This window comes from Anomaloglossus baeobatrachus, chromosome 1 (genome assembly GCF_048569485.1).
Source record: "Anomaloglossus baeobatrachus isolate aAnoBae1 chromosome 1, aAnoBae1.hap1, whole genome shotgun sequence".
NCBI classification, from domain to species: domain Eukaryota; kingdom Metazoa; phylum Chordata; class Amphibia; order Anura; family Aromobatidae; genus Anomaloglossus; species Anomaloglossus baeobatrachus.
This window is the reverse complement of record NC_134353.1, coordinates 762,190,948-762,205,791: the sequence shown is the minus strand read 5'-3', so window position 1 is coordinate 762,205,791 and position 14,844 is coordinate 762,190,948. Positions and strand designations below refer to the sequence as shown.

Here is a 14,844-nt window from a genome sequence, read left to right as displayed (position 1 = left end):
TGGATACAATCATATATATGAACATACATAGTGCAATAGATAGAATGCGGTCTCATTGAAGGTCCAGCTATACATTTCTGTCCCTATTTTACAAGAACATTGATACATGTAACTTCTATTAATTACGTTATTGTAAATTTTACATTGAATAGAACAGCGTGTAAGGTGGATGTGCAGAAATAAACTAAATAAAGAAAAGCAGACCATATTCTATTGAAACAATTATACTAAAACCAGTTGTTAATTCTTCTGTAAGTAAGGTGCAATTCTCTTGTATTCTAGCATGACTTTGTGCGCAGAGAGAGGCCGACACGAGTCCTTATAGATTTGATACAAAGGACTAAAGATGCTGTGAGAGAGCTGGACAATTTGCAGTACAGGAAAATGAAAAAAATCCTCTTTCAGGAATCCCGAAATGGTCCATTGAACGAGTCTCAGGAAGATGATGAGGTAAGGAAAGAACTATCTTGATACATGCAGTTAAGTGTGTGTGTGTGTGTGTGTGTGTGTGTGTGTGTGTGTGTGTGTGTGTGTGTGTAATATAGATGTATATATTACATACACATTATATATCTATATGTGCGCACATATATATAGTGTGTGTGTGTGTGTGTGTGTGTGTGTGTGTGTGTGTGTGTGTGTGTATGCATGTATGTGTGTGTTTGTATATATAATAATATATTTACAATTGTGTGTGTGTGTGTGTGTAATATAAATGTATATATCACATACACATACACTATATGTATGTGTGCGCATATATGGATATATGTGTGTGTGTGTGTGTATATGTATGTGTACACATATATACTACCATATGTGTGTGTGACACATATTTGTGTGTGTAATGTGTATAGAGAGAGAGAGAGAGAGAGAGAAAGAGATCTACACTCACACACAAATATATACTGTGTGTATATATGTGTGTTTTCGTGTTATATACATTTGAGAGTATGTGTTTTTTGTGTGTGATAAATATATTTGTATGCAATATCTATAATATATGCATACATTATATCTTACGATATATATTATCTCTACTCACACACATTATGCATGCATTTTAATGTATATTATAGTGTGTGTGTGTGTGTGTGTGTGTGTGTGTGTGTGTGTGTGTGTGTGTTTAAAAAAAAAAAAAAAAAAAAAAAGTCGCCCACTGCAAGACTACAAAGAAACTCTTAAATACCTCCAAAACGTTTTTTCATTAGGTATGAGTATTAGAATGGCCATTGTAATACTAGCCCAGCGCCACTTTACGGCACCCTCCTTTGCTGTGGGTCCTACTGTAAACTGCATCTTTCTGGGCTTCTTAAAAACCTACACAAGATCAGCAGGCGACCACAAAAGGCTAATGAAACTGGCGGGGGCTAGAGAGCAAATCCAGCAAAACCGTGCATCACTCCCTGTTACATATAATGAAAAAAAGAATTAAAACAGCGGTTCCCTTGCCGGTCTCCCATGCTGGTACTAACCTGACTTCAAACTGCACTGGCAGCACCTACCAATGTGAACAGGTGAGGATCTGGCCATTCTAATATTCTAAATACCAAAAAAAAAAATTCATTAGGTAGAGTATTTTTGTAGTTATGCAGTGTGCGACTGTTTTTTCTTTTTCACATAGATTTTGCATCAAGCACAGATATGCACGTGTTCACATTGGTAGGTGCTGCCAGTCCATTTAATATGAGAATTGTCCTGGTGGGCCTCCTTACTTCTATTTGAGGGATAGTTTGCCACATGGCTTAATATTTTTTTAATTCTATTCCACTAAGTGTGAAAAATGTTTGGACCTGGTTCGGATACAACAATTCAAAGGCAGAAATGATATGTTTAGTTTTTAAAGTAAGAGTGCCTTTTCTTTTGAGGTAATAAAATGACATCACACATACATGCTGCCTCGAGCATTGTTTAGTGTTCTGTCCAAGATGCTTGCACCATTCTTATTGATTGGTCACAAGATGTGTTTGCAAGATTACTTATGGGCCTGGCTCTCTGCCATTATGTAGTATAGGCTGTTGACCATTTAATTAGATATTTTAGTACAGACTGTACAAGAAATGGTCTCTCCAGGGAAAAGCGAACAGACCGCCCTCTCTTCACTTAGGACTTTTATCATATGTGTTACTCTTATTACACTGCATAGTTAATATTCTATAGAGCCGTACCCGAGACCTCTACATACATCGAAGGCTGGACTGTGCCACTGTATTCTGTACATAATAAAAGCCATCAATTCAGGGGCTCGTACCAGCCAAAGGTGAAAATGAAGTGCTTGATGTAGGAAGCCCCTCTAGATATCTTTCCCTTTTTTCCCCCATCTTTCAGTATTGTGATGATTGACCTCATGTTTGTATTTGTGCATGTGATTTATTTTTTTTACCTTAGGTGGATGACTTGTTTTTGTTTTTTTTAGTATTTCATATGTAAAGCACCCACTCCTCCATTTTCTGTTTTACTCTGTCAGTACTTAATCTACCGTTTTGGAGCAGTAAAATCTTCTGCTTACGGCTGTGTTCAGACTTGCATATGAAAACTGGATTTTCATACAGGGAAGAAAAAATACAATTTTCATCATTCATGCCATCCGTGGTGTTTCTTTTTTCATGTGTGGGGCTTTCGTTTTTATACCTTTTTAAAAGCTAAAATGTACATGATCAAATATAGTTTCCCGTGCTAAGTGCGGTAAGGTTACATAAGGTATGGATGCAAACCGGAGGATCTCTATGGGATCAGTTTTTTTTTTTGGGGGGGGGGGGGGGGGGGGGGTTGAGTGGGAGAGTTTCCTCCAAAATCCAGAGGAGAATAGTGCATGCTACGACTTACTTGTTTTTTCACAGACGTTTGGTTTGTGTGGAAAAAACTCTGAACTGAACAGCACTATTGGATAACATTGGTCCCTGTGCTGTCTGTGACTTTAGCACTGACGCACGTATGTAGACCGAGCCCTGTATCAGACTTGTTTTTTAAATCTCTGCATCCTTTCCATATTATGTAATGACGTTTGTGAAAATTCCAGATGCATGGAACTGATTTTCAGGTGCAGAAACGTCTGTAAAAAAAAAATCTGACAAATGTGAACTGGGTCTTGTAAACAGAAATACCCCCCCCCCCCTTACACACACACACACACACACACACACACACACACACTCCAAAACAGAGATTGTAATTTCTTGATTGCATAGTTTCACTCCTCCCCCCCCCCCCCCTGTATTTTTTTGGACTATAAAACGCACTTTTCCTCAAAAAATCTGGGGAAAAAATGGGCGTGCGTCTTGCAGTCCAAATGTAGGTTACCTGGTTCACTGTGGAGCAGGGTCGCTGCTGCAGAAAGCCGGCGGTGGCAGGAGTGGGGCGATGCTTTGTGCCCTGAATTGAGAAGAGTGGGTGTCCCGACTATGTGACGCAAGGGAGGCAGGAGCAGAGTATGTAACTAGCTTTTATTGCTCTACCTTCTCCAGTTTTCTTGCTGTAAGCGCTGGTCAATTCAGTGTTGCGCATTGGCTAGTTAAGTAGATATTGATCCAAAATTAATATTCACTGCTCCCCTCGCCCACAATCTCTCCCACTTCTTCGCACCGAGATCAGTGATGGAAAATGACTGAAGATTTTTACTATTCATGACACCGGCGCTGGGAGGGGGGTGGGATTGTGGGCCAGAAGAGAAGTGAATATTCATTGTGGATTAACATCTGCTTTTCTAGCCGGCAATTTACCAGAGCTTCCGGCAAGGAAACCAGAGCAGGTGGAGCAATAAGTTATATATCCTGAAAGAGCTGCCCAAGCCCTATTTCAGGATACCGTTGGTATAGTACTAAAAAAAAAAAAATCACCTGACTGAGTCCCTATAACATGGGCAAATTCCACTGCAGAGTCACCTGTGAATGTGGCCCTGCAGCTGTCGCCAAACTACAACTCTCATCCATGCTTGGACAGGTTGGGATGATGTGAGCTGTAGTTTGGCAACAGCTGCAGAGCCACATTGACAGATTTTGCTAACCCGCTGTCCCCATACTAGTGTTGCACAACCTGTGGCCCCGCAGCGGCAAACCGCCACTATGACCGTGCCAATGGCACAACCCACTAATAAAGCTGGAGGCAACAGGAGCAAAACACTGATGGAGCAACCACTCGCACACTACCAGTCTATGGAGGGGGTGATTGCTTAGTATTTAAAATTGCACACAAATGGCTTGTATAGGATGCCGTTCACACATGTAGGTGCACAGTGCCTGGCTTACAGCCTAGTGATGACGCCTATACTATTAGATTAATCGGGCTGCCCAGCACTATATAAGTGCACCACACACGAACGGGTGTGTGAGTGGTTGCTCCATCAGTGTTTTGCACCTGTTCCCTCCATCTTTATTAGTGGTTTTTGCTGCATCTTGTTTGTCAATTTGTTCCTATGGCCTGGGCAGGTAAACATTGTTGCCCTTTTGTTTCTGTGAATTTCCAGTCTAGCATTTTATACAATTGTAATTATCAGAACATGGGGCTAAGTATGTAATTGAATACAAATTCATTAACTCTTGCAATGCTATAAATTGTAGCATCCCCTATTAGTAGGAACAAATACAGTAGTCCCCTTTTACATAGAAGTGTTTGCTATTTTTCCATGATAATTATGAATTATACAATGAAATTAGTTTGTTTGATTATGTCAATGTAAACTCTATACAGAACATTTACTAAAATTGTTTCAGTAAATAGGTCCCAAAGAATATTTCTGTCAGTGTTCATAAATGTATATGACTGGTAATTCAATCCTTTTTGTATCACTCCTATAGGACAGTGAACACGCAACCAGCATGACCAGGAAAATGGACAGCCTGGACAGCAATCATTCCATACCAAGTATGTCGGTCAGCACGGGTAGCCAGAGCAGCAGTGTGAACAGCATGCAAGAAGTCATGGATGACATGAGCCCAGACCTGAGCTTGATGCAAAGTTACAGCTGCACTTTTGATTCCACCTCTTCCTTGGTCCCCAAGAAGGTAAGTAAGATTATTTTTCGGTGGAGTCAGATTTAGGAGCTGGGATTGGGACGTTGGCCATAGTTCTACTGAGCTCAGGTCAGGAGTCCTGTGCCGCTCTGTGCTCGAGCTGTGACAAACAGGAGTGTCAATCTAGCCTTGGGCATACCTGGGGTATGTGCACACAGATTTTTTTTTTTTTTTTTTTAGTTTTCGGGAAAATCAGAAAAATAACTTAAAAATGCTGGAAAGACCCTTCCTATTAATTTCTATTGTAAAACCACTTTGCTGGTCAGTGCTTTGAGTCCCCCCCCCCCCCCCCCCTTCAGGTTTTGAAAAACACTTGGTTGGGGGGTGGGGTGTCAGTGCACATCACTTCTTTGAAGTGGCGCTTAAAAAAATGCTTCAATTCCTCTTTAAGGGTATGTTCACAAATTAAATTTGTACAACAGAAATTTCAGCACCAAAAAAACGGTCTCTTGGCAGGAAATACGCTGCGTAAATTGCATGCGTTTTTTTTTCCCCTCATTCTTTTCAATTGGTGAAAAAACTCTGCCAAAACACTGAAAGAAATGACATGCAGATGTGAAACTGCTTCAAATCTGTAAGGAAAAAGCAAGCGACGTGTACATGAGACTTCAGAAATTGTATTCACTTTCCAAGTACGGTAAACTGTGTTTTTTGCAGCAAAAATTCAATGTTAACATACCTTTAAAGTGGAAAACTCCTTGGAGGAGCGTTTCTTGAAGCAGTTTCCACTAGAATACTTGACGTTTTTTATGTCCTCAAAAATCTCGGTGTGCACATCCTTGTGAGTACTCCTAATTATCACACCTTCAATTCTTTGGCCCCGATTCATCAATTGCATTTTTTTTAAGTGACTTTTTCTGTTTTGTCTTCTGGTATTTGTTGGGGGGTTTTTTGGCACAATTTCTTCTTCTAAATGCCACAAATTGGTTTGATGAAAATTTGCCCAAAATCTTAGGTTTTCTTTTGGCTTTTCCCCTTTTTGGGTATTTCCAGTGCAAAAAGTTGCCTTATCCTTTAAATGATGAATTGGGCTAAAACATCTGGATAAGGTAAAGCAAGTCTACCAAACAAAACCAAAAAAGCCAAGACAAAACCAGATAATTTTTTTTTTTTTTTTAGAAAAAAAGTGTAAGTTAAATAACAAAGCGCAGAAGCTAAAAGTCACTATTCAGATATTAGAACTATTTTTACCACCAGAAAAAAAAATGCAAAGACCGTGATAAATCGAGGGCCTTTGTTTTCGCAATTTGTTTTAGGCCATCTGTGTTTAAAAAATGTTCACATTTGGTGGCGAGATACATATTAACCTGACAATAATTGAAAGCCATATTTAAGATTGCACAAATACGAAATTAATGTTACACTTTCTTCACGGCTCCAGAATCTTGGCACAGGGCGCTAAAGAAAAGCTGGTAATCACAAGTAGTGGTCAATCACATGTGGTCACATTGTTGCCTTTTGGGCTACAGTTCAGTCCCTGTTGGGGTCAGTTTACACACTGCAGATTTTGTGCAGCCCTGTTCAGATGTAGGGAATGGATATTCCGTCCCAAAGGTGTCTGCAACAAATCTGCCACATATGAGCAAAGCTGTAAGTGGCGCCAGCTGCCAGACAACTGGAGGAGGAGGCTTTTACGTGTGTGTGTGTGTGTGTGTGTGTGTGTGTGTGTGTGTGTGTGTGTGTGTGTGTGTTTTTCACATGTGAGGTGCTGAGAGACAGTTAAAAAAAAAAGGAGCATTTATAGTATTGCGCAGCTTCTTTCCCTCTTAGAGCCGTTTCACATATCCAGCATTTCGCCGGATTGGCGGATCCGGCGCACTCCAGTAGTGTTAATACTGTACAATGGCATTGCGACAAGTCACATGACAGCATGTGACCGGTGGTGCCGCGATGCCATTGTACTATATACACTGTACTGGAGTGCGCCGGATCCGCCAGTCCGGCAAAATGCCGGATGTGTTAAACTGCCCTTAGAAGTGTTTTAAAGTTTACTTAAGGCCAAATATGTAGCCACAAATTCAGTTTTTCCATAATTTGCCCCATGGTAAAATTTAGGAATTTCTATAGGAATGTAAAAATTAAAATGTCTTTTTGGGGTAAAAAAAAAATGTTTTTTTTGTTTTTTCTTCCATTAATGAAATGGAGTACAGAATGAAGGAGAGGCCAACAAATCAAGATGGCAAATAACAAAGCATTTATAATGTAATATCCAGATATCCATCCCCTTCTTTAAATTTGCCTCTTTCTTTTCTTCATCATTAAAAACTTCAATTAACCACTCCCAAATGGCCAATTTTTCCACAATCCTTCGTAACTTAACCACCTGAAATAATATACCTTACTTACAAAAAACTATCCCTCTCCCCCTGCGACACGGCCTAGGACCTACCCAGTTATATTTTCAGCTTGGCTAGGGCCCTAAAATGTCATTTTTAACAAATCACTGCTATGCAAAAAAGCAAAAAAAAAAACCCGCTCACTAAATTAAAAAACAATTAAAATGTAGAAACCAACTAAGCAAACAACCCCCCCCCCCCCTTTCCCACAAAACGTGTATAGGAGAAAATCTTGTGGGTTGTCCATTAGTAGAGCTCTGGCCGTGTAACATTCATTGTAACGTCTGCAAGTGTGAATGTCACACATTGTCCCAGTAATGGTCACTGAGGTGGACGCCAGACAACAAAACCCTTTTAGGAAGGGTGGGCTATTACTGTGACAACAATGTCCTGTGACAAATCACTGTTAATTGGCTGAATGGTGGGATTCATGTGGGAGATCATCACGATGACAATGGCTCTCATTCAGCCCAGTCCATTTTTTTGGCCTTGTTCATTGTTGTCTGGACACCAGTATGCACGTAAATGTGTTTTCAGGGTCGGCACAACCCACAATAGCCATGCCCTGGTCACTTACCAGTGACCCCTCTGATGGGGATGAATCTTTGGCTGTGTTTACACAGTTTTTTTTTTTTTTTTTTGTTCTTTTTTGGAGTGGATCCGCTCCAAAATCCTCCCCAAAAAGTTCTTTGGGGTATGTGCACATTTTATAAACATTGACGTACCCGTTGGGTTTTTGAAGTGGAAGACAATTCAGGACAACTGTGTTGTGTTTTTTGTTTTTTTTTTTGTTTTTTTAACTTTTCATATAAACTCGTAAGCGGCTTCCAATCAGCAGCAGCCAGAAGAATAGTGAGGTCACCACCTTCCAGCCGCTTTTGAAGTGGTTGAAAGATCTAAGACCTCACTTGTGCACAGCGATGTCTAAACATCTTGTGCTTATGGTAATCAATTTTAAAAAAAAAAATGTAATGCTCAATTTCAGGCAGCATTTCTATTTAAAACAAAAAGTCGATGTGCACACACCCCAAAAGAAACACTTGGGAAATTCTTCCTCTTCATTTCTATCGGAAATCCAATTTCCACAAGAGGTTCTGCTTGAAAAATCTTTTTTGGCTTTGTTTGCCTCAAACCTCAACACCCGCCCACCCCTAACCCCCCCCCACCAAAAAAAACAAAAACAAACCTGCTGTGTGAACATGGCTGAATATGAGGAGGGACGCCATGTAATATAAATTCCACTAGTTATAGATAAAACTGGTTCTGAATGTAGTGGAACATAATGGTGTCAGGAGATGGCCGGTGACCAGTGCAAGGACGGTGTGTGCCATCACATACTACCATGGCGGTCATAATGTGGGCAGCATGTCACCTGTTCATACTTCAGTGGTATCAACAGGTGGGTGACTACTCTTCGTACCACGTATATTGGCTCCAGGTGACTCCGACCGCCATTAGTAATAATGATGATTGATTCCCCCTTATATCTGGGCTGATCATTTATGCACTCTGCCATTATTAAAGAATGTAACAGAAATTGGTGTAGTCTGGGTGCAGGCCTTAGTTTCAGGTACATCGTGGATGGGTGCGGGCCTGTGGGTACATCGTGGATGGGTGCGGGCCTGTGGGTACATCGTGGATGGGTGCAGACCTGTGGGTACATCGTGAATGGGTGCAGACCTGTGGGTACATCGTGGATGGGTGCAGACCTGTGGGTACATCGTGGATTTGAGCAGGCCGGCGTGTGGTGTACATCGTGGATGGGAGGAGGCCGGTGTGTGGGGTACATCGTGGATGGGAGGAGGCCAGTGTGTGGGGTACATCGTGGATGGGAAGAGGCCGGTGTGTGGGGTACATCGTGTATAGGAGCAGGCTGGTGTGTGGGGTACATTGTGAATGGGTGCCTACCTGTCGGTACTTCGTGAATGACAGCATGCTGGTGTGTGGGCTACATCATGGATGGGAGCAGGCTGGTGTGTGTGGGCTACATCATGGATGGGAGCAGGCTAGTGTGTGTGGGCTACATCATGGATGGGAGCAGGCTAGTGTGTGTGGGATACATCGTGGATGGGAGCAGGCATGCGTGTTTGGTACATTGTGGTTGGGCGCAAGCCAGTATCGTGGATGGGAGCAGGTCTGAGTAAATCATGGATGGGCGCAGGCTGATGTGTCAGGTACATTATCGTGGATGGGTGAAGGCCTGTGGGTACATCATGGATGGGTGCAGACAGGCGTGTCGGGTATATCATGGATGGGTGCAGGCTGGTGTGTTGTGTACATTATGGATTGGCGCAGGCCTGTGGGTACATCATATGCATGGGTGCAGGCCTGTGTGTTTGGGACATCGTGTGTGGGCTCAGGCCTGTGGGTAGATAATGGATAGGTGCAGGCTGGTGTGTCAGGTACATCATGGATGGCTACAGACCTGCGGGTACATCATGGGTGGGCGCAAGCCTATGGGTACATCATGGCTCGGTGCAGGCCTGTGGGTACATTGTGGATGGGTGCAGGCCTGTGGGTACATTGTGGATGGGTGCAGACCTGTGGGTACATTGTGGATGGGTGCAGACCTGTGGGTACATTGTGGATGGGCATAGGCTGGTGTGTTGGGTACATCATGGGTGGGTGCAGACCTGTGGGTACATTGTGGATGGGTGCAGACCTGTGGGTACATTGTGGATGGGTGCAGACCTGTGGGTACATTGTGGATGGGCATAGGCTGGTGTGTTGGGTACATCATGGGTGGGTGCAGACCTGTGGGTACATTGTGGATGGGCATAGGCTGGTGTGTTGGGTACATCATGGGTGGGTGCAGACCTGTGGGTACATTGTGGGTGGGTGCAGACCTGTGGGTACATTGTGGATGGGCATAGGCTGGTGTGTTGGGTACATCATGGGTGGGTGCAGACCTGTGGGTACATTGTTGATGGGTGCAGGGTGTTGTCAGGTATAGAACAGATGGGTGCAGGCCTGTTGGGTACATCATGGGTGGGCGGAAGCCTGTGGGTTAATCATGGGTGGGCGCAGGCTGGTGTGTTCGGTACATCGTTGTGCTGCCACCATTTTGGGGGTGTTCCCTGCCTCACAGCTGTGGAAATGTCATATATTCAGTGATCGTGCTGTCTCTTTAAAAGAGAAAAAAACCCACTCCGCGAGTGATCCCTCCTCAGCGAGGCTGGAAAGTGCTAGAACGAGCGGGGTGTGAGGAGCCGTGCCCGCCGCCGTACCCCCTGCACCCAGACTGCGCGGACAGCCGCCCCCCCTGCACATAAAATCACACATAGATCTATTGCAGCCAGAAGGGGCGGAGACTGCACAGCAAAGCCCAAAATAGAGCAGCGGCGGCGGCACTAAAAGACAAAAGAGGCACTGAGGGAAGGAGGGAGGGGCTGCGCGGCTCGTGGCTCCGTGCGAGTGTGTGAGTGTGTGTGTGTGAGTGTGTACGTGTGCGATATAAATAAATATCTCCCGCCCCTCCCCTGCCTCCTCCTCCGGCTGGATGGGATTGTGGAGCTGCTGAAGCTGCCGGAGGAGCCCGCACACGGATCAGCTGACCCCGCCGAGCTCCAGCTGCAATGGGCTGCCGCGGTCTCTCCTCTCGCCCCTCGCCCGGCGGCAGCTGCAGGGACTGAGCCCCGGGCGCCGCCACTGACACACCGGCGATCACCGAGCAACAAAAAGACCCAACCAAGCACCGGAGGGGGGACAACGGGGAGTGAGACAGCGGGAGAGACGGCCGGGGGGGCGGGAGGGAGGGAGGGTGGGGGAATCACGTTAAACTATGCATCTGATCTCGCCGTGCTGGCGCGGACGGAGGGCTGAGAGACACGCTGCCGCAGCCGGGCCCGCCGCACACTCCTCTCTCCTGCTTTTCACCCCTTCCTGCAGGATCATGCATTCATAAGGGATGAGGCGGACCACAGGGATCCCAGGCCTGAGCTGCGGCCTACCCCGTCAGTGCAAAGTCAGGCACTTCATTACCGGAGCCGCGAGCGATTCGCTACAATCAAATCAGCATCTTTGGTAAGAGCGGCGGCCGGTATGTGCGCTGTGCTCCCATCCCCCTCCTCCTCCCAGTGCCCCCCCACCGTCTTGTGCTGCACCTTCCCCTCACCTCATCCTGGCACCCTCAACCCCAGCACCCCTCCCTCCAGAAAGAGATTTGCATCTCCTGGTTACCCTCCCCCGTCCCCTATCTGTCGTTCATGTTTTAATGTTTGTTGGCATAGCAACCAGGGCTTGCAAAGGAGGAATTCTAGCCCTGTGCATGGAATACAAAAATCCCCCATATTGTCCTAGCCCTAGATGTGTGCAGAAAACCCAGCTCAGTGGTGCCGCTGACAATGCTGCAATATTAATACCAGCTGGGCAGGGACGTCTGTGGGAAGACGGATCTCTTTGTGTGTAATGTCACCTGTGTGTGAATGCCCTCCGCTGCACCTCTCCTTGGTGATGGGTGGCGAGCTTTTCGTGGCTTGACCCTCCCTGGCTGGTGACGGGTGGTGTGTGTCTAGTGTATGCCGAGGCATTCTACACATTTGTGTTGTGAGAAGACGATGGCAGCCTGTATTCTCCATGCAGGGGTCAGCTGCCATGCAAACCGAAAATGTGTTCATTTCTGGAGCCGTCCATTGCATAATCCCCCAGATATTCCCTCCGAAATAGATGGGTGTCCTTGCAAAAAGAAGGGGAAAAAAAGAGGGGGGGGGGGGGGGACGTCACACCCCTTTTAAACATACACACGTACATGCAGGGTGGTGTGTGGCCAGATATGTATATACCACGACACATACACGATTCATTTTTCCAAGCCCCTATTTGCTTTGTGTTATTGCTCCATTTCTGGAGAAGGGGCAGAGCCGGGTTCTGTCGCCATGTACCGGCAGATCCATTGTAGAATGGTGCTGGTTCCACCAGAGGCTGGCATATGCCATATTGTGTAGGTCCTCCCAGCCTCCGAGAAGAGCTCAGCATATACATACTGCATCTGTAGTGTGCTTACATGATGGCAAGATGTGAGGTTTTACCGATAGCTCCATGGTCATCAGAAAAGAGGAACCATCTTTAATTGTTCCTATTCTGCAATCCACCAAACTTACTATTATGCTGCCTATTTGTGCGTTTTGTTTTTTTTGTACCCCCCTCCCCCCCCTTTTCTGACATGAAAGGCAATTCTCGGTTTCGTGCAGAATGCTTACTCATGTCCAAAGCACCAAATTTTATCAGAGCCGAATTTTGTGTTGCAATGCACATGTTAATAAGGCGAGGATTCCTCTGTGGTTTGTTGCCATGATGTTTGTATGTAAACAGCCGTGTATTATGTGGCACTTGGATAAACAGGAACTTGTGCTTGCCGTTGTTTTTGGGCCTCCACCCCGTCTAGGTGATTTAGGCCATTGACTTGTCCACTGACCTGATCTGGTGATGAGGAGGTCACCTTTTCTATGTACATGATGGAAATAAATCGTGAGAATGTGCAGTTGACAAAATTGGCTTGTTCACAATAGAAAGACTCAAGTGTAGGCCTCTTGTCCCAAAAATCCCATATCTATTAATGTGCAGCAGTAGAAGATTGGGGTGGTGGGATGGTTTCTTATGGTCCATTACACTGCGCTTGTAATATCGTTCCTTCTCAAAAATCCCATGATACATTGACTTGCCAAGAGTGTAATCCCTGAGGCCCGTTTGGCACACAAGTTCCTTCATACCCTGATGTAACCTTGGCTTTTCTGGTGAACAGCTTGGGCTCTGCGGCCAATAATGTGGCACTGGGCTGGTAGGGCGCTCATGGTCAGCTGCTGATGAAGGTCTTCTGTGGTTGACGTTTTCCTATCACTTCAGGTTTATGCCTTCTAGGTATTGAGCAGTTGTCTGGCGTCCAGTATGTGTACATCTAGTTTTTAGGTAGCATATTTGATGAAGACACCGCCATTGTGAAGGGATAGATGTGGTGTGGTCAAATACGTGTGATGCATAGTAATGTATGTATATAACATCTGTAGAGTCCAAAAGCCCACAAATGGTCCTGCATATAGCAGGATGTTGGCATTTTATAAGGTGTAAGGCAGTGATATAATCTCCGAACCGTCCTTCTTGGGCATTGTTCACACCTTTTGTGTCAAAATAACATCGAGCCACATCCATCAGATGGCATCCATTAATGGGGTCCATTGGGTTATCTCCTTGGTGCACATCCTCCTACCAGAAAAAAAATATTGCAGCAATTTTTGGTGGAATCTGTGACAGAGCCTCGGACGTAGATGTGAACAATGACTTTGCTATTATTCTGTGTGAATTGTAAAACTCCTTTTGGTGGAAAAGTGTGAATGAGAACACGGTTCAGAAGTTTACTTCCAGATGCTGCCTGGATGACTTCGTATTCTTGCATCTATGGGACCCTGCTGCATTGCTGTGGTTCACATGTTCCTTGCCTGAACGGCGGAGGGGTGGCTGCATTGGCTGTGGTTCACATGTTCCTTACCTGAACGGCGGAGGGGTGGCTGCATTGGCTGTGGTTCACATGTTCCTTGCCTGAACGGCGGAGGGGTGGCTGCATTGCTGTGGTTCACATGTTCCTTGCCTGAACGGCGGAGGGGTGGCTGCATTGGCTGTGGTTCACATGTTCCTTACCTGAACGGCGGAGGGGTGGCTGCATTGCTGTGGTTCACATGTTCCTTGCTTGAACGGCGGAGGGGTGGCTGCATTGGCTGTGGTTCACATGTTCCTTACCTGAACGGCGGAGGGGTGGCTGCATTGGCTGTGGTTCACATGTTCCTTGCTTGAACGGCGGAGGGGTGGCTGCATTGGCTGTGGTTCACATGTTCCTTGCCTGAACGGCGGAGGGGTGGCTGCATTGGCTGTGGTTCACATGTTCCTTGCCTGAACGGCGGAGGGGTGGCTGCATTGGCTGTGGTTCACATGTTCCTTGCCTGAACGGCGGAGGGGTGGCTGCATTGGCTGTGGTTCACATGTTCCTTGCCTGAACGGCGGAGGGGTGGCTGCATTGGCTGTGGTTCACATGTTCCTTGCCTGAACGGCGGAGGGGTGGCTGCATTGGCTGTGGTTCACATGTTCCTTGCCTGAACGGCGGAGGGGTGGCTGCATTGGCTGTGGTTCACATGTTCCTTGCCTGAACGGCGGAGGGGTGGCTGCATTGCTGTGGTTCACATGTTCCTTACCTGAACGGCGGAGGGGTGGCTGCATTGGCTGTGGTTCACATGTTCCTTACCTGAACGGCGGAGGGGTGGCTGCATTGGCTGTGGTTCACATGTTCCTTGCTTGAACGGCGGAGGGGTGGCTGCATTGGCTGTGGTTCACATGTTCCTTACCTGAACGGCGGAGGGGTGGCTGCATTGGCTGTGGTTCACATGTTCCTTGCCTGAACGGCAGAGGGGTGGCTGCATTGGCTGTGGTTCACATGTTCCTTGCTTGAACGGCGGAGGGGTGGCTGCATTGGCTGTGGTTCACATGTTCCTTGCCTGAACGGCGGAGGGGTGGCT

General features: G+C 45.8%; 1 protein-coding gene across 2 annotated transcripts in view; it reads left to right on the top strand.

The window, feature by feature from the left end:
* The first annotated feature begins 296 nt into the window (after positions 1 to 296).
* The window catches only part of TAOK3 (TAO kinase 3), a 159,220-nt gene continuing 144,672 nt past the window's right edge, over positions 297 to 14,844 (top strand). For both annotated transcript variants that reach the window (XM_075324255.1, XM_075324247.1), the window contains exons 1-3: positions 297 to 450; positions 4,794 to 5,000; positions 11,234 to 11,368. In XM_075324255.1, the coding sequence (XP_075180370.1) occupies positions 385 to 450; positions 4,794 to 5,000; positions 11,234 to 11,368 (408 nt within the window). In that variant the 5' untranslated portion in view covers positions 297 to 384. The remainder of the gene's footprint in view (positions 451 to 4,793; positions 5,001 to 11,233; positions 11,369 to 14,844) is intronic.